Raw genomic sequence first — 25315 nt, 5'->3', positions numbered from 1 at the left:
ACCACTGGGCTTGATGGTCCCAAAGGTTTTTCCAACCTGAATGGTTCTGGGATTCTGGATGACTCTGGCTGGGCTTTGGGGTTGGCCACATTTGATTCATTGTTCAATCCAGGCTTTGAGGAAACACCAGAAATATCAATAATTACCCCTAAAATCTTTCAGTCTGACCAGCAAAGGTCCTTCACTGCCACGTGCTGGAATGGGACAGCTGGGTGGGGGCTCAGTTCCTGCCCTCACCTCTGAACCCAAGCAAGAAAAACTCTCCTGGATTCCTTTTGGGGGCTCATTCTCAGAATCAGGACAACAGATTTCCTTTCTAAATGTGGATCCCATCCCCACAGCTGGCCAGGGGCCTGGGATTCCTGCCTGTGCTGCCCTGCCTTGAGAGGCTGTGGGAGGCTGTGGTGTCTCTCCCTCCCAGGCAGCAGGGCACACACTGGTGTGGTGCTGACCTGGATCTTGAGGGATTTTCCCTGGATAGCAGAATAATGCCTCCAGCTGAAGGTAACCCCAATGCAGGAATGGCTGTGGCTGCCTTAGGAAAAGGCTGTCTGCCCTCAAAGTGTCACACTGGTTTAAGAGGGAACTCAGCGAGGCTGCTCAGGACTTGGATTATCCCACAGTTTTTCCAGTAGGACTTGAGGTGACTTAGAAGTGACAGGAGAGCTCTCAAGGAAAACTGAGCTCTGCCAGAAATAACCTCAGTTTCCTGCCCAGGTGACAAAGAGGAAAGATTTCACCTTCAGGGGTTCCTGCTCCAAGTAGGATCAGAAAATCTTTGGAGTAAACTACAGGGTGCAATGTTACAGGGATTGCCTTTCCTGCTGGATTTTAGAAGATGGCAGAGGCAGCTGGACTTGCTCTCCCCAAAAATCAGCAGAACAGCCTCATTCATACCTCAGTTTTCCCTTCACCTGGGCAGAAGTTTCAGGGTTGCTGCTGTTAATTCTTCCTTTACACCAGCAAACAGAATTATTTGCAGTCTGCTGTTGTTGGCTTTTTCTTGGCAGCCTGGATCCAGCACTCCCTAGTTGTCCTTTCCCTGGGGAAGAATTGAGAAAGCTGCAGGAGCACACAGACACCCAGGGATATCCATTTCCATGCTGGAATTCAGGCTGCAGGAGCAGAGCTGGCCCTGCCTCAGCCCCAGGGCCTCTGGGGTCACCCTCGTGAGCCAGGGGAGTGTTCCAGGGCCTGCAAAAATGGAAATCTCACCCTGTGAGACCAGGGGAGGCCTCTGCACAGCTGGGCAGCTGCAGGTCACACAAACCTGATGGTTTAAAAATAAAAACCCCCAGAAATGCTGACATTTCACCCACTCTGTGCTCAGGCAGCCACAGGAGATGTTTGGTGCTGCCAGTGCACACTTGCAGGAGAGAATTTGTGTTCCCATGGCTACTTTGGGGGAAAACCCCAAGAATAGGGAAGGATCTGGGCAGGATCCACATCTTGCAAGAACCCCAGGCTCCCCCCTCCCCCTGCCCACATTGCACACGTACCAACACAAGCCCCATCCATAAGGATTCACCCCAAAGCCCCATCCATAAGGATTGACCCCACACAAGCCCCATCCATAAGGATTCACCCCAAAGCCCCATCCATAAGGATTGACCCCACACAAGCCCCATCCATTAGGATTTACCCCACACAAGCCCCATCCATAAGGATTGACCCCAAAGGCAGGAATTTCACCTTCTCCTGGCCAGGACAGGCACTGAGGGAGGGAGGCTGTAACCAATTCACTGCAGGTACTCCAGGCTGCAGGAACACTCTATTTATTAGGTCAATATTTCATTTGAGCAATACAGTTACAGAATATCACAATGCTGGTTACAAACAGAGATGGCTCCGTGGGCACAAAGGATGGCAGGGGAGGTGGGGTAGGAAACTGTCCTGACACAACAGGGAGGGGCTGCAGGGTCTGGTAATGAGCAAGATACTTTTATATAAATGGATGTGGCACTACAGGTGGAGATTCTGGTTTAGAGGTGGCTTTGTGTAATTAGTTCAATTTATACAGTTATACAGTTCAAGCAACATTTTTTCTTTTTCTTTTTTTAATGCTATTAAATTAAAATCCCCTGTAGTTCAATAAAGTATAAAAATAGTACTGAACCCGGTAATATTCAATAAAATGTAGAATTCATTCACATCATTAAGTAGTAAAGAAATTGTAAAGTTGTAGTTACCATGGCAACATTGCTTCCCAGAAAGGAATATACAGAAAAGAAAAGTTACACATATGGTACCTGCGACGAGTATTTAGCGATCCAACACTGAACTTGTGCACCACAAACCAAGTTTCTAAATATCTCTATATATTTATATAGTATATATCTTTTTCATCTTAAAATTTACTTTTGAAAAGAAAAAAAAAAATGTGCACTTCAACAAACTCACTAAGGCCACTCATGCTATAGATACCGAGGATTGCAAGGAGTAGTGGAATACGAGAGCCCAGAGCACACACTTCACACACCCAGGGACACCTGTGCCACTGCCCACAACGTTCCTGAGATTTAGGGACAAAGCATTCCCAGTGCTGCCAATTCTCTGTAAGTATTGGAGTTGATTTCTAAAGGAAATTTTCCCCACTTTTCCCCAAAGCCCTCCCAGGGCCCAGCGGCTCAAGGGCCCCAGGCCAGGAGTGTCAAACACCCCCTCAATGCAGAGGCAGCTTTGAACTGACACTGGCCAGGAATTTTCTGATAAGGGAACAAGGAGTCCCAGATAAAATCAGGCTCTGCACAGGCAGCAGGAGGAAGGATCTGCTGAAAGGTTGGTACCAGCAGCACCTGCCCTGCCCGAGTCCATCCACATCACCCGAGGGAGGCTTTGCCAACAGCTTCCCCCGTTTGAGGCACGGTCAGTTCTTCCTCCAGTGCTCTCCCACACTCAGGACTGAAAGGGAATGAACTTCAATGTGCATTTTGTACCATGAGAAGCAGCAATGGCACCTCGAGCAAGCTCCCCCCTCACTGACCCAAACAACCTCACACAAAGTCAAATATTGAGGGTTTAACTCCATCAAGAGTGAAAATAATTTACCTTAAGGTGACACCCGTGCTCACCACTTGCACCCAGTGACTCTGGGGTGATTCCTTTACTCACCTTCAAGGAGAAGATGCATTTCACAGGATTGCCACTCCCAGGTCTGCCCTCTCACTGCCAGCACCACACAGCCCCTGCGTGGGCAGAAATGCTTTGTGTGTCTGGAAATGCCAACCATTCCTTCCTGGATGGATGTTCCACCTGCCAGGCCCCCACCCCAGTACTGACCCATGGAAAACCCACCCTGGGCTAGGGCAGGAGGGAGAGAGGAGCCACGGGGTGCTGGAAAACCCCAGAGGGGAGCAGAGGGCACTGCAGGCCCTGCCAGGGCAGAGTGGGGCAGCACCGGGCTCTCGCTGCAAGATCCACCCCAACGAGTCCTTGACCTGCCTCTGGCACCATCCCAGCAGCTTCCCAGTGCTCAACAGCACCAAACAAACTGTGGGAGCAGAGAGAGCAACGAACAGCAGCAGCACAGCATCCCAGACAGGCTCCAGGTGCCAACACAAACCTTCCAACAGCTCCACCTGGGAGACAGAACCAAACCCCCCCCCGGGGTCACTCCTGTGCTGTCCCTGCAGCATCATCCTGCCAACCCCCTGCCCAGCAGTGTCAGCAATCAGCCACAGCCGCCCTGCTGCAGGAGGGACCTGCCCTGGCCCCATGGAGCTGCAGGGGCAGCTCAGCCCCAGGCAGGGCTCCCTGCAGGCACAGGAGAACCCTGGAGCCCTCCCGGGTCACCCCCACAGCCCCTGGCCCAGGGCTCTGCCAAAGGGGCTCCCAGGGAGCTTTGGGACCTCCCTCCCCTTCCTGCCAGCGCTGAGGCAGCTCTGGGAAGGACACAGGGACAGCCACCAGAGCTGGGACTGGGACACCAACAAACCAACGCAGGCACGGCCAGCACAGCTCCTGCCCAGGCTGCCCCGACCTGAATGAAACCACAAGCAGGGACACAGCCAGGGCTGGAGCAGGAGCTCAGGCAGGCAGGGACTGCTGTCAGTCAGACAATGCTCCTCACCCCAAACACCTTTGGGGCTCCTTGGCCAAAAGCTGCAGAGCCCAGGACTGGGAGCAGAGTGGGTAAATGATCTCCAGCCAGGTCAGTGCAAACCCACAGACCCGGCTGGGAGCCCCAACACTTCTGCAGCACAGAATCACTCAGGTTCTCCAGGACAGCTTTAAGCCACGTTCCTGCCCAGGTCCTGACACTGCTACAAACTTTAAATACCTTTTAAAAGGATTTAAGAACTCGTAAGAACTTTATAACTTGTCAGTGCCACGGGCATTCAGGGAGAAGGTTTTGCCTTGTATAGCTGAATTTGTCTGTAGCTCCTACACAGTCATAAACAAAAACTGCTATAAATAAATCACATTTTAAATCCACACATAACTAAGTTGGATTTTCACTGAGCAGCTGTTGCAGACACACTGCAGTTAAATCCTAATACCACAGGGGGTTTTATGCAAATACTTCTTTTCACCTCAGTGAAGATATTCTAAATATGCAATCATTAATCTGCATTCACTAATTATGTCATTGCATTTTAAAGTTGATATTACCCAGCTTTTCCCCCCCCAAAAAAAACACTTGAAGGCACCAGAATATGAACTATTGGCCTGTAAAATTTCACTTAGAAGAGCCATTAAGCTCCAAGTCATGTCCAAAACCTCTATTTCTTCCCTGAAGATCATCCAGCAGCTTTCCCTGCCACAAACCCCATAAACCAACAAAAACCAGACCCCAAACAGAACATCCAGTCCCAGCCCTGCAGGACTGGCCAAGGTACAAACCCTGAAAAGAGGGGGAGAGAAACCCCCAAAGTGACAGAAGCCACAGAATCCCAGATCCAGGGCACAGCTGAGGTAACAGCAGCGAGTCGGTTCCAGTTTGTGTCACACAGACTTGCAAATCTCATCCAACATTAGGAAATAAAACAAACCCCAAAACAACACCTGAACCCAAACCCACACAAGCATGCAGCCCCCAACAGAAGAAGAATTAAGACAAGCTAGTGAGAGAGGCATTCTCAGAGGGTCTGTACAGCTGAGCTCTGCTTCGTAAATTAACGTAAGGAATCGGTTTCTGGTTGTACTCTTGTTTAATGTAGAAATGAAGCATCACAAAAAAAAAAAGACCTGTTGTGCTTTTTGGCATTTTCACTGACCCCTGCGACCTGTACAGTAAATTGTGTTCTCCAGAAACGGAAAATGGAACTGGACTGGAATACAAAACTCTTCACTGGTATAAACACAGTATGGCCTCTGGTAGCAGAGAGAGCCCATGGGAGAGGAAAGGAGGAGCGGCTGCAGCAGAGGGAGAGGGTGGAGCTGTGGCACTGCCAGGAATCTCTGCAGAAGCTCACTGGGTACAGACAAACCATCAATTCACTTCCTAGCTCTGGATCTATCACATGGATATCATTTGCACTGATCAGACACCTAAATGAGAGAGTTCTACTGTCAAAGTGAATGCAGGGGCAGAAATATTAAATTAAAGCCACTGGTCCAAAACGGGTCTCTAGCAGGCTGGTCCACCGTGGTGTCCTGGTCCTGCTCAGGGGAGCACTGGTGGTGGCACCGAGGACACTGTGCTTGCTGGTCTGTGGGATCTGTACTGGTCCAGTTCAGGGCATCCACAACAGCACAGCTGGCACTCAATGAGCGATGGTGCTCTCCAGAGTGGGTCTTTGCCACTTTTCTTGGTAAGGCAGCAGCCAAGGCCAGCACATCTCCCTTTGCTGGCTATTTACCACGAACTTTGCTACAATGATACAGCAGCAAGACCTTTCTCCTACAGCTCCTCAGAGTACAGCTTTTGTTCTGTCAATCAGCAGAAAGCTCTCGATGAAACCTTCCATCCGTAATAAGAATGCAACTCTTTTGAACTCAAACAGTTTTATTTAATGTTTTCTTGCAGACTTTCTGCAAAGTAGCTTCTTTTGAAAGAAGAGAGAGAGAAGGGGGTTTTTTGGGAATACCAAGTTAAAAATGTGAGCCGAACTAAACATGCCATACACATGCTGAGAGGAATTTAACACACATTCATCCGTATGGGCACTCTTCAGTAGACTGGACCAGTGTTTCAACGCAAATTCCAGCCCCCAGAGAACTACATGGTTTAGATTTCACAGTATGACTTTTCCCCCTGTAACCTGGGGGAAAAAACCTTAACTGGTTAATTGACCAAGTTCTTAGCTGCTCTGTCCCTCGAGGTTCTGAGACATCAGAAAAGACTGGACCACTTCTTCCGTGGACTGGGGGCTGGTGCTGACGTCCTCCAGCGCATCCGTGACCGAGAACTGCCGGTCCCGCAACCGGTTCCAGTTGGCCAAAATGTTGTGGTACTCAAACACCTTCTCATAATTGCCAATGGAATTGTACAGTTTAATGAGACCTCTGTAATCGTATTCAAGTCCACTGTATCCTTCACCAAAAAGCTTCTTTCCTAGAGAAACCCAAGAGAAAAGCCGAGTTGAGAGGTAAGATCTCCATGGGCTGCATCTCGGTTATCAGGTTATTTTTACCAATAAAATTTGCCTACACTCTCCACTCATGTTCTAGCCACAGAATGTTGTCTAGAGATTAACTGTAAAGTTACTTTCTAAAAACTTAAGTTTGCTGTAGTCACTCACCAATTGCTATGGATCTCAGATAAAGCTTTTCAGCATTTTCATACTGGTTCATGTCATAGTTGTAGAGGGAGGCGAGATGGCCCACGGAGAGGGCAACTTCATAATCCTCCTGCCCTAGGAGCTGCTCCTTGATCTGGATGGCCTTGATGTGCATTTCCTCTGCTTCCTGTCAGGGCAGAGTCACACAGGTCAGACACCACTCACCACCCCACAGAAAGAGGGGAAAGTTTGTTTAAATCAACTTAACTATGTAGCAGCTCAAACAGTAGCATTTTGTAACAGGCAAAAAGTAACAAAGCCAAACATAAACCAAGTTCTCCAAATTCTTTTCTGTCACCCTCTGAGGCTATCACCCACCTCCATGGATTATTTTTGCTTTTGGGGTGAATGATAAAGCACAAGTTTTCTAAGCACAGAACTACCAACTGAACTTGGGAATGATGGACACTGAAACCCCTCATTTGTAGTGACAGATTTCAGGGGTCTTGCAGATTTTAGGTCAGGAGTAAAGTCTTACCTTGAACTTCCTCATGGACTGATACAGTCTGCCCAGGTTGCCGTAGTGTTTGGCTGTTTGCACGTTGAACTCCCCAAAGGCTTTTTTAGCCAACTGGAGCGAGGAGAGGTGCAGGTCATGAGCCTCCTGGAGCAGCCTCTGCTCTGTCTCCTTGTTGTGACAGTCTATGGCAATCTCCTCCAGGATAAGTGCTGGGGGCAGGAGACAGGAACTGTTACTGTGCCCACGGCCAGCTCAGAGCCAGGGGACCCAGCCCACCAGGCTCTGTGTCTGGCACGCTGCTGTGTCGAGCTCCCAGTACATTTTTATATTCTATAATTTTTTTTCCCGCTCCAACTCATCTGCCTAAGTTTTTTTTTTTTGTTACAAGTGTGCTTTAAACACCAAGGACTACAAACACCTCCACTGAAAAAGACAACTCAAGCTGCATTGCCTGGGAGGGACCAGGATGGGCACAACCAAATGGTTCAAACAACAAAGGGAACTACCTTTAACTCTCTTTGAAGAGGCCAAGAGGAGATGGTCCTCTGGGAGAATGTGAGTGATAATGCCAATAGCACGTTCAGCATGGAATCTGGGAGAGATGAAATAAAAAATTCAGGATCTGTTTATGTATGCCAGCAGTTGATTGACAAAAAATTAGAAATATTATTGCAATAAATATTTTTCTTCATTTTACAGCACTAACTGTGCTGCTGTGTGCTGTACTCACAGTGCATTGTCAAATTTGCCAGAGCTGTACTGGTGAACATATGAAGAATAAGCCAAGTCTTCATGAGCTGTGGCTACGTGGATGTTTTTACCTCCAAACACCGACTGCCGGATATCAAGCGCTGTCTGCAAGGGGTCCAAAACCACAATTTCATCAGTTAACACAGAAAAAAAACCCCCAAATTCATCTCTATGATGAATCTACTGGCTCTGAAATTCTCTACATATTTGAGACACTAGTTATATAAAAGACAGGAGTCAGGAAGACAAAGAAAGCAAAACCCCATAGTTGGAAGTGTTTGGGGTTTTTTAAAACATCATGATTGTAGAAATCAACTATTCTCTATCCCCATGAATTAACTACAACATCTGAGAGATGAAAACCAGCAAGAGAAACAAGTCCTGCTGCCTACCTGATAGATGGCAACAGATTGGCAGATGTTGTCTACGTTGAGCAGGTAAAATCCGTAGTCTAGTAGCGTGTCAGAGTATTTGGGGTGCTTGGCTCCAAAATGCTCCCTGCACAAACACACCTGCATCACAAACTGAGGCCAGCTGAGCACAATTTCAGAAGGGTTTTTCTGGAATGGCCCTTACCTGGCAAGGTACACGGCGTGCTTTATGAGCTGCTCTGCCTTCTTGAACTCCCGTTTCACCACGCAGGCCTGGGCAGGGGAAGGGGGGCAGTGAGCAGCTGAGCACTCACAGCTCAGCCCCAGACACTGCCACACTTACTCTTGGTTTTAATTTCAAAATGTCATTGTGGTTATTAAAAGACTTTTTGGTTATTTAGGAAAAGGAGCACAGCATTAATAAACTGATTTTATCCTGCCTGGCTGAAGGGATTGTGCTGTACCCAGTCCAGACCAAAGAGAGGTCAGAGCCCTTGCAGGGAAGTTCACAGGTTAACATTGTCACAATGGTCCCCTGTGCAGCTCTAACTCCATTTCAGAGAGACACAAACAGAAACAAACTCCCCCATCCATTCTGGGACAAACACAAACAACAATCCTTAGTGCCCCTGAGGAGAATTCTGGAGGTAACAACCTCTCCTCAGCCATTCCTGGCACTAATTTGGTACCCAAAGCAAAGGGGAGATTGCAGATTCACCTTTGACGCTTGTCGTAGCACATCCACCACCACCTTTACAGGCAGCCCAACTGTGATCTCCTTCATGGCTTCTATGCACCACTTATAGGCCTGTGGGACAGAGAGGCACCAACACAATGGAAGCTGGAACTTCACAACATTGCAACAGTAAAATATTACCTGCCTCTGAAAAGCTGGTCATTTACATTCCAAAATTTAAAATATGCAGTTTGAGTGCTTACATGTAATTAATTGTCCAGCTATGCCTTCAAAGACAGGCTTAAAAACCACTCTCAAGGTTAATAGTGAATATCTAAGTATTTTATACTAATCTAAGGCTTATATTACAATGACTTTTACAGACAGAACAGGATATTTTATAATCATTAAGCAATCCTCACAATTCCCATTGTGCAGGACAACACCCTCTCAGTGAGCCTAGGGGTTAAAGGAAAACCAGTTTATGGAGTAGTTACACTTCAGAGAGAGTATAACAAACCAGGTTCTGCTATTCATTCTCAATTACTAAAATAAGCTTTTATAATATTTCCTTTACAGGTGACCAACACATACAGGCAAGGTAACACCTGCATGTTCATGTTGGTCCAAGTTCTGTGAAGAGCTCACAGCCTAACACAGAACAACCCATGGAAACAGGAGTGGATAAATGAATTATGGCTCTGGCAGTGCCACACAGGTGCCAAGGAGAGCAGAACCAGGGCTAGTGCAGCACCCCCAGGAGGTGGCAGTGCCAGGGAGCCCAGGGCCTCACCTCGTCGTAGTGGCTCTTGGCGAAGAGCAGCGCGCACAGCTCGCCGTACAGCGCCGCCTTGTTGGCCTGCTGCCCGTGCTTGGCCAGCTTGTCCATGTAGGACTGCGCCAGCTTGAAGGTCTCCTCTCCCAGGTGGTACTTGCAGTTCCCGTTCCGGACGTGCAGCAACCTTGGGGATGCAGAGGGAGCTGCTGAGGGAGCTGGAGAGGCTCTGCCTGCAGCAGCACCAGGGATCTCTCAGGGACACTCCCAGGGTGGAGCTCTGCCAGCCCAGCACAGCTGCCCTGCCTGGGCACAGGGCAGGAATTTCTCCTGCTGGAGATGCCACAGGATTTTACCTATTGATACAGTTTCGTATTGAACCACTCTGATGTGGTGACTTTGTGTGTTAATTTTCCATAAAATCTACTCTTCCCAATAGTGATGAGATTCCATTCCCAAAGCCCTGCCCTACACAGCCTGAGATCCCTTCCACCTCCTTCCCAAAGGGTGGAACCCCAAGCAGCCACAGTAAGTACACCACAGCTCATTTTCCTGCATCCCTGCACTTCCCCCAAACCCTGAGTAGCTCCAAATGGGCATTTCTGTGCTTTGGGGCTTGGGGGAGGTTTTCATGTGAGATTTCATCACATTCATTCCACATGAGAACCAGCTCCACCAGGAGGGACCATTTCCTTGATCACAACAACGCAAACATCCCCTGCTCTTCCCTCTGCTATGCTGCTGCCTTCCCATCTGAAGGATTGACACCCAAACACAGCCAGTAACACCCAGCACTGGTGAAGCCTCCCCCTTTTTGAAGTAACAATTCCAGCTTGTGGCACTTGTTGCAAATAAAACCAAAGAATCTGTGCATGAGAGCAGGCTGGTGCTCCCTGGCTGTAACGAGGTGCATTTGGAATGGGTGTGTGCTGATATTCCAAGCCCCAAGGGCAGAGCTGGATTCCCAGCCAGGGCAGCTGCTCCTGCTCCATGGCAAACACCTGCCAGTGAGCAGACATGGAATTGTGGTGAATTAACTCCACTGTGAAATGTGTCATTAGACAGTGAGTAACAGACTGAACACACCAGGCAAGGCTGGGGAAATCAGGGCAACACAGCACAGGGAGAACTGCACAGAGGGAAGGGAAGCACAAAGTGAGGCTGCACTGCAGAGAGGCCCAAACTCTGACTCTACAGGAACAGCATTTTAGTCCTGATATCACACATTGGGATAAAACTCCCAATCAATTGTTAAAGGACAAGGAGCAAACAATGAAAATTTTGCTCGATTTCTTTCCTAAACCTGTTTTCACTTGTCCCAAATAGAGATGTAAGCTATGCAGCCATTCCCCCAGTGATACAGCTCAGCTCATCCTAGGAACTGCCTGTCCAACACTGTCCCTCCATTTCCCACCCAAATGCAGCACCAAACCCCAACAGTAACAAGAAAGGAAATAAAGTTTCCATTTTCCTGAGCAGGGCCTGAAGGCAGGCACATGACAGATGTGGATTTGCTGCACAAAGAGAACATCAAAAGCAAAGCCCTTCAAAACCCTGCAAAAGCTACACAAATTCCAGCTCTCCAGTGGGAACCAGCACCGTGGCTCAACAACAAGACAGCAAAAAGCAACACCCACATTTTCCCTTAAATAAAGCCCCAGAAGCAAACACGACGTACAAGTGCATTGTGTGCCTGGTCACAGGAACATTCTAGCAACAAGAGACAGGAATTATAAAGAAACGAGAGAAGAATTAAGTAAACAGTTTTCCTAAAGAGAAAAAACCATTTTGCCAACACCATTCAGTTGGGAGCTGCTCTGCAACATCAAAACCACGGAGCCCAAATCCCATGTAATGGAATAAGCCAGTGGGGATAGCACTGCAATTTAGATAAGCTCCTGGGAAAGATCATATCCAGTGTCTGGATGCTTCAGTGATAGTGTCTAGAAACAAAGAAATCTCCCCAAAACCCAAGCTAAACCTAAGCCAATCCTCTAGGATAAGCAGAGTTTATGTGATCCAGTTCTGAGTAACAAAAAATCCTTTATTAATCCAAAGGAATCTTAGGAGATAAAGCCAAGAGGAAGAGAAGAGGCCTCAGGACGTTTATGCTAATGGCTCTGAAGCTCCTTTGATGTCTGCAATAACAGCTTTTGGGGCCTAACCTCCCCCAACAAACCCAGTCTCAGAGCCAACACGGCAGCTTAGCAAGTCTAAAACCACCAGAAGAAAACAATCCCGGAATCAGCCAAATGTGCAACAATGAAGTGGGAGAACCACGTATTTGTGTAATGCACTTGTACCTCTTTGTTCAACACAGAATAATGAGAGGAGGCAAACCAAAGGAGCACCACACTCCAGAAAAGCAGGATACAAGCCCAGAGAAACCTCACACCTTCCCAGCTTCTCCACAGCATTTACCACTGCCAGGACAAGGAAACACCAAGTTGTGCTTAAACAACACAAAACTTCACACATTTTTAAACTGTGTTCTATTAATAGTGCAATGCATTAATTCAACTCCCAGAGGTTTGGCTTGCCAGAGCAAGTGTCATACTTTCAAAAGCTGGACTTGAATTTTGTTTCCTTAAAACTCCCCCAGCTCCAGTGTGAGAGCCTCCTGCAGTGGGATCAGGTGGTTACAGCACCACTTACTCTCAAGCTGAAAGGCAGAAAAATCAGTCTAATGACTGCTCTCTGCCACACAGAGGTGTTCAGATTTTACAGATTTAGCCCTTCCCAACGTGTTTGAGTTCTTTCAGGTTGATACAACTCCAAACCAGCCATGCTGAGGGTTTGGGAGATGCCAGAACATTTCCTGCTGCCCAGAGGGTGATGTCCCAGCAGAGCTCCCCAGGGAACAATGGAAGTCTCTCACACCACCCCGGGTCAGGAGGGCTCAGCCCAACCCAGGCTGCTTTCTCCTGCACACAACGAAATCTCCTTTCCACACTACTGTCCAGCAAAGACAGTTCTCTTTTTTCCCCTCCCTTTCTGTTCCTTCTTTTCATTTCTATTTGCAGAAGGTGACAGTTATTTTTAAGCAACTTCTCCAGCTTGCCAAAGAGCCTGATGTAACGAGAAAACTTTTTTTAGATTAATTAGAAGGCAAAGGACCAAGCAGTGACTGTGGCTCCATGTCCATCACTCCCCAGTTCTGGGATTTGTGTGCCCAGGCTCCTGGCACCATTTCTGGAATGCCAGCCAGCAGAACCAGGCAGGGCAGCGCTGCCATGGCCCTGGGCTGCCACAGGACATCAGCAGCTCTTGGCAAAGCCTCTCCACTCTTCGTGTTTGCCCAACCATAAACAAGATGCAGGGCTTTTTTTGGAGCAACTTTCCAAACAAGTTTTGCTCTAGATTCAGACAAATACAGCACATGCTTTGTTCTTTGTTAGAGCTGCTAAAAAAAAAATAAATCCTACTTTAACTCTGCCCAGCAGCCTCCAGGTGCCCACAGACACATCTGGAGTGGGCAAAACCAGCCTGGTCACAGGGAGAGCAACAAAACCCAGCCAGCTCCTGCCTGCAGCTCATCACACCTCAACACACAGGGGAAGAGCAACAGAGGCTCTGTCAATGAAATGTGAACCTCTGCAGGCCCTGAGGAACAAGGCAGCTTCAAAACTAACAGAAAAAAATCCCAACTTTTCCAAATGTTTTCAGCTGTGGCCAGAGGTGCCCACAGGAACTGGACACCCAGATCTTTTCCCAGGCACAGAGCTAAGCACTCAGCATGGAGCAAGAAAACTTGCTGGATCTGGAATCAGGAAAGGGAAATTTTGTCTTTATTTCTGCTCAATTGTATCTGTGTTGTTTGCATTTGGATTTGGCCAATTCTCTTTGTAGTAAACAGAACTTCAGCAAAGTCCAACACAGAACATTCCTTCACGTGCAAAAATCCTTGGGAAACAAGAACTGCTGGGCCACTCTTATTATCCAGCAGTGTTACTCATGAGAGATTACACAGGATAGCAAAACATTGGGTTTTTAATCCATTGTACTGTGCTGCCAACTTAGAAGCTGAAAATCCAGGGATTAGTGTAAAACAAGCACCTCCTGATCTCCAGCTCCAGCCAGGAAAGTGTTTGGTGCAGCAGAACACCAAAGGAGCACCTGGAGCTGGAGGGCTCCAAGGTTTCCTGGGAATTCAAGGTGAGCTCACCTCACACAGCACTCCACAGCACGGAACCAGTGAAGGATTTCATCGTGGAGGGTGCACAGCTGAAGGCAGGAAAGGAAAACCTTCTCAGCATCACTGTACCAGCCTGCATCTGACAGGAACCCCCCTGCAAAAATCAGCAACAAACACCAATTTGAAGAGTAAAACTCGTTTTCAAGAGAAAAAGGGTTTGTTCAGGTCTTACAAGATGATCACTTATTTCATGGACCTGCTCCAACAGACAGAAATCCTGTCAAGGTCAAACCCTCCTGACCTGGAAAGGATGAAATGTAAGAGGAGAATTCTCCTACAGCTGAAGGAAATAATACTTTGGTTTAGAATGGTTTTTTGATATTACAGAGTTTTCCTACATTTCTGTCCAAAAACCCCAGAACTTACCTGCACTAAATCATGCAAATTCCTCATCACATCTGCAAGCCAATTTTAACCCTAAACTATTGGAATTACAAAGTCTATACATTCTTAGATGTTAAAATCCAATACATTTATTTTCAGACACCAAGTAGCTTTCTAAAAATTCAATTCCAAAACACACAGTTCTTTAAAAGGCCTATCTTTAACAGGAAAAAAATTAATGTTACAATAACTGAAACTTGCAAGAGAGAAAGCAAAGAGCCCATGAGCAGCAGTTACCTAAGACAAAGCCAATCTGGATTGCTTTTTCTTTCACAGCAGCATCTGACTCTGCAATGTAGGAGCACCGTCTGCTGAAGGAATAGGCCAGGACAGAAGCAACCTTGACTCCATGGTCCATCAGAGCCTGGAAACAGTGGTGGAGCAGATGTCTGCAGCAAAGACAGGCAGAGTTTGGTTACTCACGAAGGTCTGAAAGCAGTCAGTTGGTTCTCATGAATCCCAAGGACAGAAATCAAGCCCAAGCCCCCTCAAACCCAAAGCAGCTGAGTGCAAGGCCCACTGTGAGGCTGCAGCCGATGGAGCCCAGGCACTGGGTGATGCACACCAGGCTCTGTGCAGGGACACCCTCGGTGGGAGCCCAACACGAGCTGTCCCCAAGGACCCAAACTGGAGAGTTCCCAGCTCAGAGTCACCGGGGAGGAGCTCCAGACCCCGTCCCTCCCCCAGCCCTCCCGACAAACCAGCAGCGATGGCTCCATTGACATCACACAGCCATGGGCGGGACCAGGGCCGGCAGCCTCAGAACTCAGCCCGGTTCCACGGAACCTGATCTAGAACAGTCAGGTTCTGTAACTCCACTAATTGGAATATTTAATGACAGGAAAACGCTTCAAACTGGGGCAACCCTATCAGCTTCCCTCAGGATCTGCTAAATCAGCAGGAAATGGGCGCTGTGACTGCTGCTCCCAGGGACTCTGGGCATGACCTGTGGTGTTGAGCAGCTGGGGGGGTTTGTTTTGCATCGTTTGCTTTTTCTTGTTTGTGCCCTTCTTTAACATCTCTTCCTAGATGGAGAGATTGAGAGCTGAAATGAGAACTATTGAGCTACTGAGATACTCACCTTTTATCTAAAGCCCGTAGCACCTTTGCAAAAACTTCTAGTTCACAAAATTCACTACCCAGCTGGCACAAGCGGCCCTGTTGGTAAAGCTGAAAAAAACCAGGGAAATTTATCTTAATATGTAAGATTGAGTTCTTCTGGGAAACTCAGCTCACTAGCAGAGAACTTAAGATGAAATCTAGACTTTAAAGCATTGCAATTCAGCAGGGTAACAAGTAAGTTCCTGTCTCAGAAGATTTCACCTCAGGAGCACAATTTATTTTGTTAAAAACTGAGCTATGAGAGGTCCACAGATGGTTTTTAAGGTTTGGGGTTTTTTTTTCATCTATGGATGTATTTCCAGGTGTTTGTGCCCTGCAACACCAAAGCACTGCCACATATGAGCTACAAATCCAAGACAAATCCAATTGGCAGTTTTGATACCAAGTGCTCTCAGAACAAGTTTAAATGACACACAAGCCAGGATGCAGCAATGCAAATATGTCAGATAAAAATAAACCCAAACCCACAAGTTCTGCAAGAGGCCACTGACCAATGCCAGCACTACAGAAGGCACCGGCCCCTCCCCATGACACCTGAGCTGCACAGGTGACGCCCCCAGCAGTAAATGGGAAAATGGAGCCTGTTCATGCATTTATTCAAAGCACTGCTTGTTTAATGCCCACAGTGATTTGTGCCTGCAGATAAGTGAATTTATCAGCTGAGCTGCTCACAACAAAGCACAGAGTGTTGTCCATGCAGTGCATGGTTAAGTTCTGCCACATCAGGCTATAAATGCCATGGATTTACACAGGTACAGAGGGACTGTGCAAATAAATGTCAGAAATCCATTGTGAACTATTAATTCCCATTATCTGAAAGGCCCTGCCCCAGAGATGACCCAAGGAAGCAGCACTCCACACCTGCCACAGGCACCAGCAGTGCTTTAATGAAAACATTCATATTCCTCCAGTTTTAATAATGCCTTCAAATGCTTCCAGTGATAAGCATCTGCTGCCTGGTTCACCTTTTCCTCCACAAACACTGGGAGCTGATGAATTCATATTCCAAACACAGCACGTGAGAACATCTCCAGCCAGAAATTTAGTTCTAGTCAACTCTTATAAAAGCACAAAACATCGGCTCTAGAGCACAGCAAATTTGTTATTTTAACACAACCTACAAAAAAAACTTCAAAAATACTTTGACCTAATAATGTCAATTGTCAGAAATTAATGTTTTCCTCTTCGTTATCTATTTTGCTGAGGGAACATAAAAAAAAAAAAAAAAAGGGAAGTCTTTTAAAAACCAGAGCAAGTTTGCATGCAAAGTTCCAGCTCAGATAAAGCAGCGTGTCCCTGCACTTCAAAGGGATCAGAGCTCCTGCTGGATTCTCTCTGGCACTGAAGGAGCAGCCAGGCTGCTGTATTTAACAGCCACAGCCATGGTTAAATGTTCTCATTCCTTCAGCACAGCTGTCTCATAGCAAATGCTCTATAAAACCTAAAATGTGCATTCTGCAGTAAAAAACCCAAAAAGCAGCTGTTTAAATTGCCTGGTATTCCATGCTCAAAGGGAAGGTGGGCATGCCATCAATAATTGATGAGATGGTTTCTGGAGGAAGCTCAGACACATCCCCAAAGAACTGGAGCAGGATTTAAGGGAACCAAAAACAGTATCAGGTTTCACAGTGCTGAGCACAGTATCATCACTCCCTCCCATCACCTTACAGTACCAACCCAAAATCCCAGAGATTCCTGGTTTATCAAAAATTAACCACAGTAAGACATTGAAACACTTATATATTTATGAGGTTACATAAACACTTCCTGTAAGGAGAGAATCCCTCTTACAAGAGGCTCTGAGACTGCCAAGGAGCAAATGGCCTGGTGGGGTGGCAGGGAGGGGGAAGGTCCCACAGGATCTCAGCTTTGGAACATCAATAATTTCGGGCCCACGTCAGGTTTGGCTCGGGCCCCAAAGTCCAAGCTGCAATTTTTCACTGCTCTAACTTGAAATACAACATCTCTGGGACTTTCCCTACCCCTGTAACCCCTTCCCTCGACATACTGGCAAACATTTTGAGGAATTAACTCAGCTGGAAGCCTCTTGGAACTGTTGTGGCTGTTACAGCAATATTTTCAAACAAAATTTGACATGGAAATAGTGAGTGTACGTCAAACTGTGAAGTAATTCCAGGAGATGCAGTAACACTCATTGAGAAGCTGTTGGGAGGACTGAAGAAATGATTCTCTGGTAAAGCTCCAGAGAGACAGAATTCCTGACCACAGCCTTGCTACATCACATGAAAACAAAACAAAACAGTGATTCAAGAAAAACATGCCCTGACATGAACACTGAGCTTTGGACCTCTAAAGAACTACTCTGTTCTGAAGAGAGAAATGTCTTTTAGACATCAGCTTAACCTATTTGGAACCTACCAGGGATTTATTTTTCTTTAACTATGGAAAAATGACTCAAAGCCTGCAAGGGGACTCCCAGCTCCATCAGCTCACACAGGAGTTCTGGCACTGAGGTATAAATTCAATATACAGGTGGATTATTACCCTGCCCAATCCAGCTGTTGTGCACAGCTGTGAGAAACTCACCACAGCCCTTCTGAGGAGCCAAGGCTGAATGCTGAATTGCATGTCCAGGTGGGTGTGTGACAAAAGCTGCACACTGTGGTGTCCCCAGCTGAACATATTAATGACATTGACTCGTAACTTTATTATTACATCACCTTTCTATTAAAGTTCTTGTCTTTCTCCCTCTGGGTAGATTAAGCTAAAAAAAACAAACAACCAAACTTTCTCTAAACAGAATAAAAAGAATTTTTTAAAGCAGATGGGGGTAATTCCAGCCAGCTGTAAAAGGATCCTCTAGAAGAGGAACTGAAGAAGACGCAACTTGAAAAATATGTTGCTGATGCTCCAGTTTGGAAAGGGATTGATAAACATGGATGTTTCAGCAAGAATTACAGAGGAAATCCAAGAAGCTCCCCAGGATGTTTTGTAATGCCCAATAATGCCATGGAGTATCAGGCCAGACTGGGGAAGGACAGTGTGCTAAACACACAGCAGAGTTTGGGAAAGCTTTGGGCTGAAACCACATCTTCCTTCCCCACTCCACAAGGAAGGAAAACGTTTTCCTGAGTCAACAGTTCACTGAATCAATCTGGTGACAAAGCCTCATTACCAAAAACAATCAGTTTGAAGTTTAGGTACATTCCATGCTTTTAAACCGATTTCAAAATCATCTACAAATCCTCTGGACAAGCTTCTACTGGATATTGTTCAAGGCATTAAAAAAAAAATTCCAGCTCTCCTTGGAAAGCACAATGCCAGCCACCAGGCTGATCTGTACAAACCTCAATCAAATAAATAACCAAGAAAAAACCAATGTCACTGAAGCAGCATGAAATCAGAGACAGTTTCTAGAGCCCAATGCTTGCACACCCCAAACATTCCCACTGCTCTGCTCTCTGGGCCAGTTTGTGTCCCACAAAGAATACAAAGTCTGAGCCTCACGCGTGTGATTCTCCTCAGGAACTGGGAAATCCCAGCCTGCCTGGAGCTCAATCAGCCCAGAGGAAATGAAGTGGAAACAGGAATTATTGTTCAGCAGGAGCTCAACACCTCTGTTCGTGATGTGACCTCATTACCTCAATCATGATGGGTTCTGGTGCCTCAGACTCAACAAGGTCACTGGGAAGGTAAGGAAGACACCAGGATGAGGAAAGGAGCCCCATGGTTGGAGGTTAAAATAAAAAAGTCTGAGTAGAACAAGTTCGAATGCAAGAAGTTTCAAACCAGTAAAGACATAACAAGGAAGCACAGTTCAGTTCACATCTAAATTTAGACTGCAGAAATAAGGCATGTGTTAATAATAATAACTGGCAAAAACTCATGAGGTAATGATTTTCCTTCAGTGAGAGGCTTTAATTGAAGAGGTGCTGGAAGGATCTGATGGCAGCCCAGCAGTGCTGCACCCCCTGCTCCTACCAGTGACACAGAGGCTGCACACGTGAGAGAAACCATCCCTGCTTCCCACACACACACTGAACCCCCAACCCCAAACCTCAGCAGAGCCAGGGGAGCTCAGTCCCTGGGAGCTCACCCTGGGGTCAGAGCAGAGCCCTCAGAGAGCTCTGGGGTGCTGTGCCCCCCTCACACAGAGCCCTGGGGTGCTGTGCCCCCCTCACACAGAGCCCTGGGGGGCTCTGCCCCCCTCACACAGAGCCCTGGGGGGCTCTGCCCCCCTCACACAGAGCCCTGGGGGGCTCTGCCCCCCTCACACCCTGTGCTGTGACCTTGGCTGTGCTTCCCCAGGCAGGGAAGCTCAGAACTGAGGCAGCAGCACAGCCACTCTTCATTTCAGGGGGAGTTCACCTTCTCCCTCTCACCACACCCCTGGAGGCCAAAGCCTGCTATATCCTAGTGGACAGGAATGGTGCTTGCAATGATTCTCCATCAGTGAACCCAACCTCTGCTGCAATGCAGAGAACCAACGTTCTGCTGCCTGCTGTCAACAGTCAGCAAATTCCTGCTTGTTCCTTTTCTTTGGTTCAAGGAATACCTAAACGTGACAGAAACCAAATTAATGCCATCTCCGACTGCTCCTGTGGTTAATGATCTCACCAGAAAGTGTTCCAAGAACAAATTATTTTCAAGAAAAATCAATTGGAAGGAAAGAGAAACGCACAATTCAGAAAAGTCATTCCAAAAGGAAAATGAGCATGGGATCAAACTCCTTGTTCACCAATCCAAGTCCAAGATGAGGCTGGCAATGGGCAACTGCCACAAATACCTGGGACAGAGAACACTAAAGCACCAAAGCACCTTGAGAACCAAAGCCATGAGATAATTATGCAAAATAGAGTATAAGGCAGAGGCACAAGGGAAAAAATGAAATCTGTACAAGACACTGACCAGAGAGTTCAAAACCTGACTTCTGCCAACAACCTTGATTCTTTATAGGAACAGCCTCCCTCAAAACATTATCCTCACCCCAACAAACTACAGAATATAAGAAGCTGATTTTTTCAGAGATTTCAGTGTATGGTTTTTTTTTGGCTGATTGGGTTCTTTTGTTTTGGGTTTGTTGGGGTTTTTTTGGACTTGCAGTTTATTCCAGCTGTCACTACTTTTTAATACACAATTTTGGCATTTTGTTCATATGCTGAGCCTGAGTTATGTGAGATCCAGCATATTTCTTTCTTTGGCCTCTAAAACATACACACCCTCTCATCCTCCCCCCCAAAAAAATCAAGCAAGAAAATCTAACAAGTTCAACTAGGAAAAACCCAACCAGGATACACACAAACCTGGCAAACAACCAAAGGAAACAAAGTATGATATGTGTGCACGTTTTTGTTTTCCCCCCCCCAGAGGCAGGTGTTACTTGTATCAATACTGGTTATTACGCTCCTCAAAACACAGCTGCCATTAATAAAACTTTTAAACATTTTGTAGCTCAAACGTAGGCTTGGAAATTTCCAGGATATCCTCACAAGCATCCTGCTCTGCCTCTTAATTTTCTAATGGTTGCAAGGAGAAGTCAAACAGTGCTTGAAAAAGAGAGATATGCAGTAATACCCTGCAGAAGCAGAGCAGGTTTGTTGTTTTACCACAATCATGATTATTTGATAGTGCCTTGTTTGGAGCTTTAGTCACTGGTTGAGAATGCTCCAGAAAGATAAATATGCTCAGTATGAGGAGCCTGCCTGCTCTGTCACCTTCAGCAGAACCCACAAGAACATCCTGCAGCTACCCCAGCCCCACTCAGGTTTGTAAGTCCCAGAGTTATCAATCCTAGAGGATGTACAGGTAAAACAAATTGGATTAGTCAAGGAGTGAGAAATACAGGCAGTAAGTTATGAGAACAGAGCCAAACCCTGGAGCAGAGGGTGCCCTGGGGGACAGCACCAAGACTCTGCTGGCATTTTTCCCCTTTTAAAGAGCAGCACACAACTGGCTCTGCTGGGGGATCTCACCTCCAGCTTCTGAATCAACCTGGACATGCTGGCAAACCTGGGCAAGCCTGGCAAATGTTAAGCACTGATACCAATGAACATGATGAAAACATTTTTGTATAGCCACAGACAATTAACATCTATAGAACAAAACAAAATCTGACTTTTATTTTTTTGCAAAAATCAGTGGCAGTTTCTCAAGTACCACAAACTATGACTAATACCCAGATAAAAAACTATTACTTACAAGTTATATGAAAGATTGGAAACATTTTTTATTCCTTTTACTCATCACAGAATGAAAGTAATACAGGATGCTAACAAACAATTGACATCCTCCAACACAGCAGCAACAAACACCATGTAGTCAAACAAATATTTAGAAGTCTTCTAGTCTTACTCCAAAGACTGTTAATAGCTTTGGAAATTCTGCTTTAAAGAACTCAGTGGTCAGGACAGATGGGATATGGCTCACCATGATGAACTGGGGTTTAACATCCACCTGATATTCAAAATAACTACCAGAGCCAAACCAGCAAAGCAAGCACACACACACTGGGAGGGGATGCTGTCCCCAGCCCAGCCTCCTTCAGCCACCCCAAATGACACTTCTGATGCTGTTGTGTCCAAACACAGACCCAAGAAGAGTCACCAGGGTTCTGTAGGTGCACAGGGACTCACAGCAGGCTTTGGGAGGGAAGGGACACCAGAGCAGTTCCAGGGATGCCACTCTCTGCACCAGGGCACTGCAGGCCCCATCTAGGCTGGCTGTCCCCCACAGAAAAGTGACACTGAGCCCGTGGGAGCCCAGCCCGCTCCCACAGCCACAGAACACTCACTGCAGGCACGGCCCAGTTCGGTTCATTCTGTGAGAGGACACCCCAGAGATGAGGGCTGGTAAGAGGAATATCAGTGCACCTTACACAGGACAAAAACTCCTGTTGTGAAACACAGAAATTGGAGGAAAAGCAAGGGGAAAAGCTTCAAATTGTCAGAGAACAGGTTTAAATTAGAAAAAGATGTCTGAGGTGGGTGAGGCCCTGGCACAGGTGCCCAGAGCAGCCGTGGCTGCCCCTGGATCCCTGGCAGTGCCCAAGGCCAGGCTGGACAGGGCTGGGAGCACCTGGGACAGTGGGAGCTGTCCCTGCCATGGCTGGGATGGAACGAGATGGGCACAAATGTCCCCTCCAACCCAACCCAGGCTGTGACTCCAGGCAATCACTGCCATTAACAGCAGCTGTACTGCCCCCACAACACAAACACCGACTTGGGGACAGGCACTTATCACCTCTATCACCATCTGCCCAGCAAGGTGACAAACCAGATACCCCAGCAGAAGAACCATGCTGGAGTGTCCTCAGAAATCAGATGTGCTGCTGGATCCTCTTCAGCATGGAGCAACTCCACGTGAACCTGGTTCAAAGCAACCACTGAAGAGTACCAATAAAAGCATAAAGTCAGTAATCTATTAAGCTCACCTAGAGGTAAGTTTTTAAACAGCTGGGAATAACCCATCCTTGCACATTTCTATCATCAGAAGGATGTTTTGTTTCATGCTTCTAAAAACCACAGAGCACCATCCTCTCACCTGAATGAGCGTGAGACCAGGCAATGCCAAAGAAGTTTATTTGTCATTAACAGCTGAAAGTCACCCCCCAAATATTCTTCCACACTGTGATTTTCATATCTCGAGCCTTTAGCTGATGTGTCAATCACATCATTATCTGTGAGCATGCTCATATGTCAGAAAAATGGGTTTCCATCCTTCTTAGCACCTAAGGCAGACACGAAATAACCAGGACACAGAAAATGCACATGTCTGTTTCAGTGCCTGAAAAGCAATTTCCCTGTCTCCAGTAAATACTACTGCTCTCCATGTATATGATGGGTCATTACCCCTGGTTCATAAAGACTAGACTAAAGATTTACTTTATTTAAAAACTCCTAAATTTTCAGAAATTTGCTGGCAGAGGAAAGAAAGGTTATTCCTCATTGTAGGTTGTTGGGGGTTTTTACAGACATTGTTTCTCCCCTGATGAATGCTCATTTCCAGCTGTTCCTGCACATGAATGAAATGCCTGTTTAGTGGACAATAAGAAATTAATGGAGCATCTCAGTGCACCTTTTACACCAAATCCGTATATTCCAAGGGCAGCTAAACGAAGAACAGCTCTTTCACCAAGGAATAATTTAATGCTAATAAAACTACAGCATTAAACAACTGTCAGTTCTTTCCATCTGGTTCCTACCAGCTCATTTATACTCGACCACAGCAAACTGCTCCCTCAACCACTGACATCACCGTGTCCAATTCATTATTGCAAAAAAAAAAAAAAAAAAAGGAGAAAAGGAAAAAACATATTCCAGCACAGCCAGCTTGGCTTCATCCTGCCCGCACCACTTCACAATGCCGAGAGGCACCTTCCCCACACGGCCCCCCAGGCCAGGCCCCGGCTCCGCGTCCCCCTCAGGGGCTCCCAGCCCCTCACCGCGGCCTCGGGGCGGCTCCCGGGGGCAGCCACAAGGCCCCGGCACGGCGGGAGCCCGGAGCCGCTGCTCCTCCAGCCGCAGCTCGGGCGGCCCCACAGGCGCTGAGCCCCCGGCCCGTGCCCGGCACCGGCGAGGCCCCTCAGCCCCGCGCCCCCGGCCACGCCAGGCCCGGGCCGCCCCCCGGGCCGCTTCTCCTTCCACGTCCCGCAGGCCCGGCCGGGCCCGGCCCCGCTCGGCCGCCGCCGTACCTTATAGTACACGTCGAACTGGATGTTCTCGGGCAGCGAGCGGATGTCGCGGCGCCGCGCCCGCCCGTAGCTGTCCACGACGGCCGAGATGGCCGTGTTGTAGAGCGTCTCGGGCACCCACTCCAGCTCCACCGCCGCCATCTTGGCTGTGCGGAGCCGCCTTCCCCCCTCCCTCCCTCCCCCCGCCCCGCCGCCTCCCGCCCGCTCCGCCTCACGGAGCTCCCGCCGCCTGCCCGCTCCGCCTCGCGCCCCGCGGCTGCCGCGGCCCTGCCCGCTCCGCCTCGCGGGGCTCCCGCAGCCCTCCCCGCCTCACAGCCCTGCCCGCTCCGCCTCACGAGGCTCCCGCAGCCCTGCCCGCCTCACAGCCCTGCCCGCTCCGCCTCACGAGGCTCCCGCAGCCCTGCCCGCCTCACAGCCCTGCCCGCTCCGCCTCACGGGGCTCCCACAGCTCCCCCAGCCCTGCCCGCCTCACGCCCAGAGGTTCCCGCAGCCCTGCCCGCTCCACCTCACGCCCCACAGCTCTCACAGCCCTGCCCGCTCCGCCTCACTGGGCTCCCGCAGCCCTGCCCGACTCACACCCCGTAGCTCTCGCAGCTCTGCCTACTCTGTTCAACAGCTCTCATCCCCCTGCCCGCTCTGCCTCACGCCCTGCGGCTCTCATCCCCCTGCCCGCCCGCCATCTCGCTCCGGGGCTCTCAGCTCCCTGCCTGCTCCCCCTCACACCCCAGAGCCCTGCCTGAGCGGTGGCAGCAGTGCTGGGCATCGTGAGGGAGGAATGAGGGAACAGAGGGGGAAGCAGGGCAGCGCTGTAGGGTGGGGTTTTACGGAGGGTCTGGAGCAGCTCCCTGATGAGGACTAACCAGCTGGGCCTGGTTAGTCTGGAGAAGACACAGAGGGGATCTCGTTAACGCCTAATGAAGCTCTCAGAGCTGTCAGAGGATGGTGCCAGACTCTCTCCGGTGATGCCCAGCGCCAGGACGAGGAGCAGTGGCCATAAGCTAAAACACAAGTTCCACCCCAATGCAAGGAAGAACTTTGTATGAAGGAGGAAAAGCCCTGGGAGCGAATGGAATTTCCCTCTCTGGAGCCATCCCAAACCCACCTGGACTCATTCCTGCTGCAGGTGACCCTGCCTTGGACTGGATGGGCTTTAAAGCTCCTTCCAAATCTCTGGATTCTGTGAATCCCTACAGGCAGCTGCGATGAGGTA

At 48.1% G+C, this 25315-nt stretch overlaps 1 protein-coding gene across 1 annotated transcript; it reads right to left on the bottom strand.

Moving 5' to 3' along the window:
• Window positions 1-4267: 4267 nt before the first annotated feature.
• On the bottom strand, window positions 4268-24265 carry APPBP2 (amyloid beta precursor protein binding protein 2). The gene is made up of 13 exons (XM_054287500.1): window positions 24106-24265; window positions 15415-15503; window positions 14571-14722; window positions 13920-14043; window positions 9773-9941; window positions 9022-9111; window positions 8509-8576; window positions 8325-8430; window positions 7913-8037; window positions 7689-7774; window positions 7201-7391; window positions 6684-6849; window positions 4268-6496 (listed from the first exon to the last, which is right to left on the bottom strand). Exons 1-13 carry the CDS (start codon window positions 24244-24246, stop codon window positions 6243-6245), a joined length of 1761 nt encoding a protein of 586 aa, XP_054143475.1. The 5' UTR covers window positions 24247-24265; the 3' UTR covers window positions 4268-6242.
• Between the last annotated feature and the right edge of the window lie 1050 nt (window positions 24266-25315).

This window comes from Melozone crissalis, unplaced genomic scaffold (assembly GCF_028551555.1).
Source record: "Melozone crissalis strain CALT ecotype California unplaced genomic scaffold, PUWL_Pcris_2 ptg000057l_1, whole genome shotgun sequence".
In the NCBI taxonomy this organism is placed as follows: domain Eukaryota; kingdom Metazoa; phylum Chordata; class Aves; order Passeriformes; family Passerellidae; genus Melozone; species Melozone crissalis.
The sequence above is the reverse complement of the archived record's forward strand: the minus strand, read 5'-3'. Positions and strand labels throughout refer to the sequence as shown.

Coding starts and splice junctions, on each gene's coding strand:
- APPBP2 (XM_054287500.1), bottom strand. CDS start 24,246: ATGGCGGCGGTGGAGCTGGAGTGGGTGCCCGAGACGCTCTACAACACG. Junction 8,431..8,508: donor CACGCCGTGTACCTTGCCAG/GTAAGGGCCATT, acceptor GTGTTTGTGCAG/GGAGCATTTTGGAGCCAAGC. Junction 6,497..6,683: donor TCTGAGATCCATAGCAATTG/GTGAGTGACTAC, acceptor GGGTTTCTCTAG/GAAAGAAGCTTTTTGGTGAA.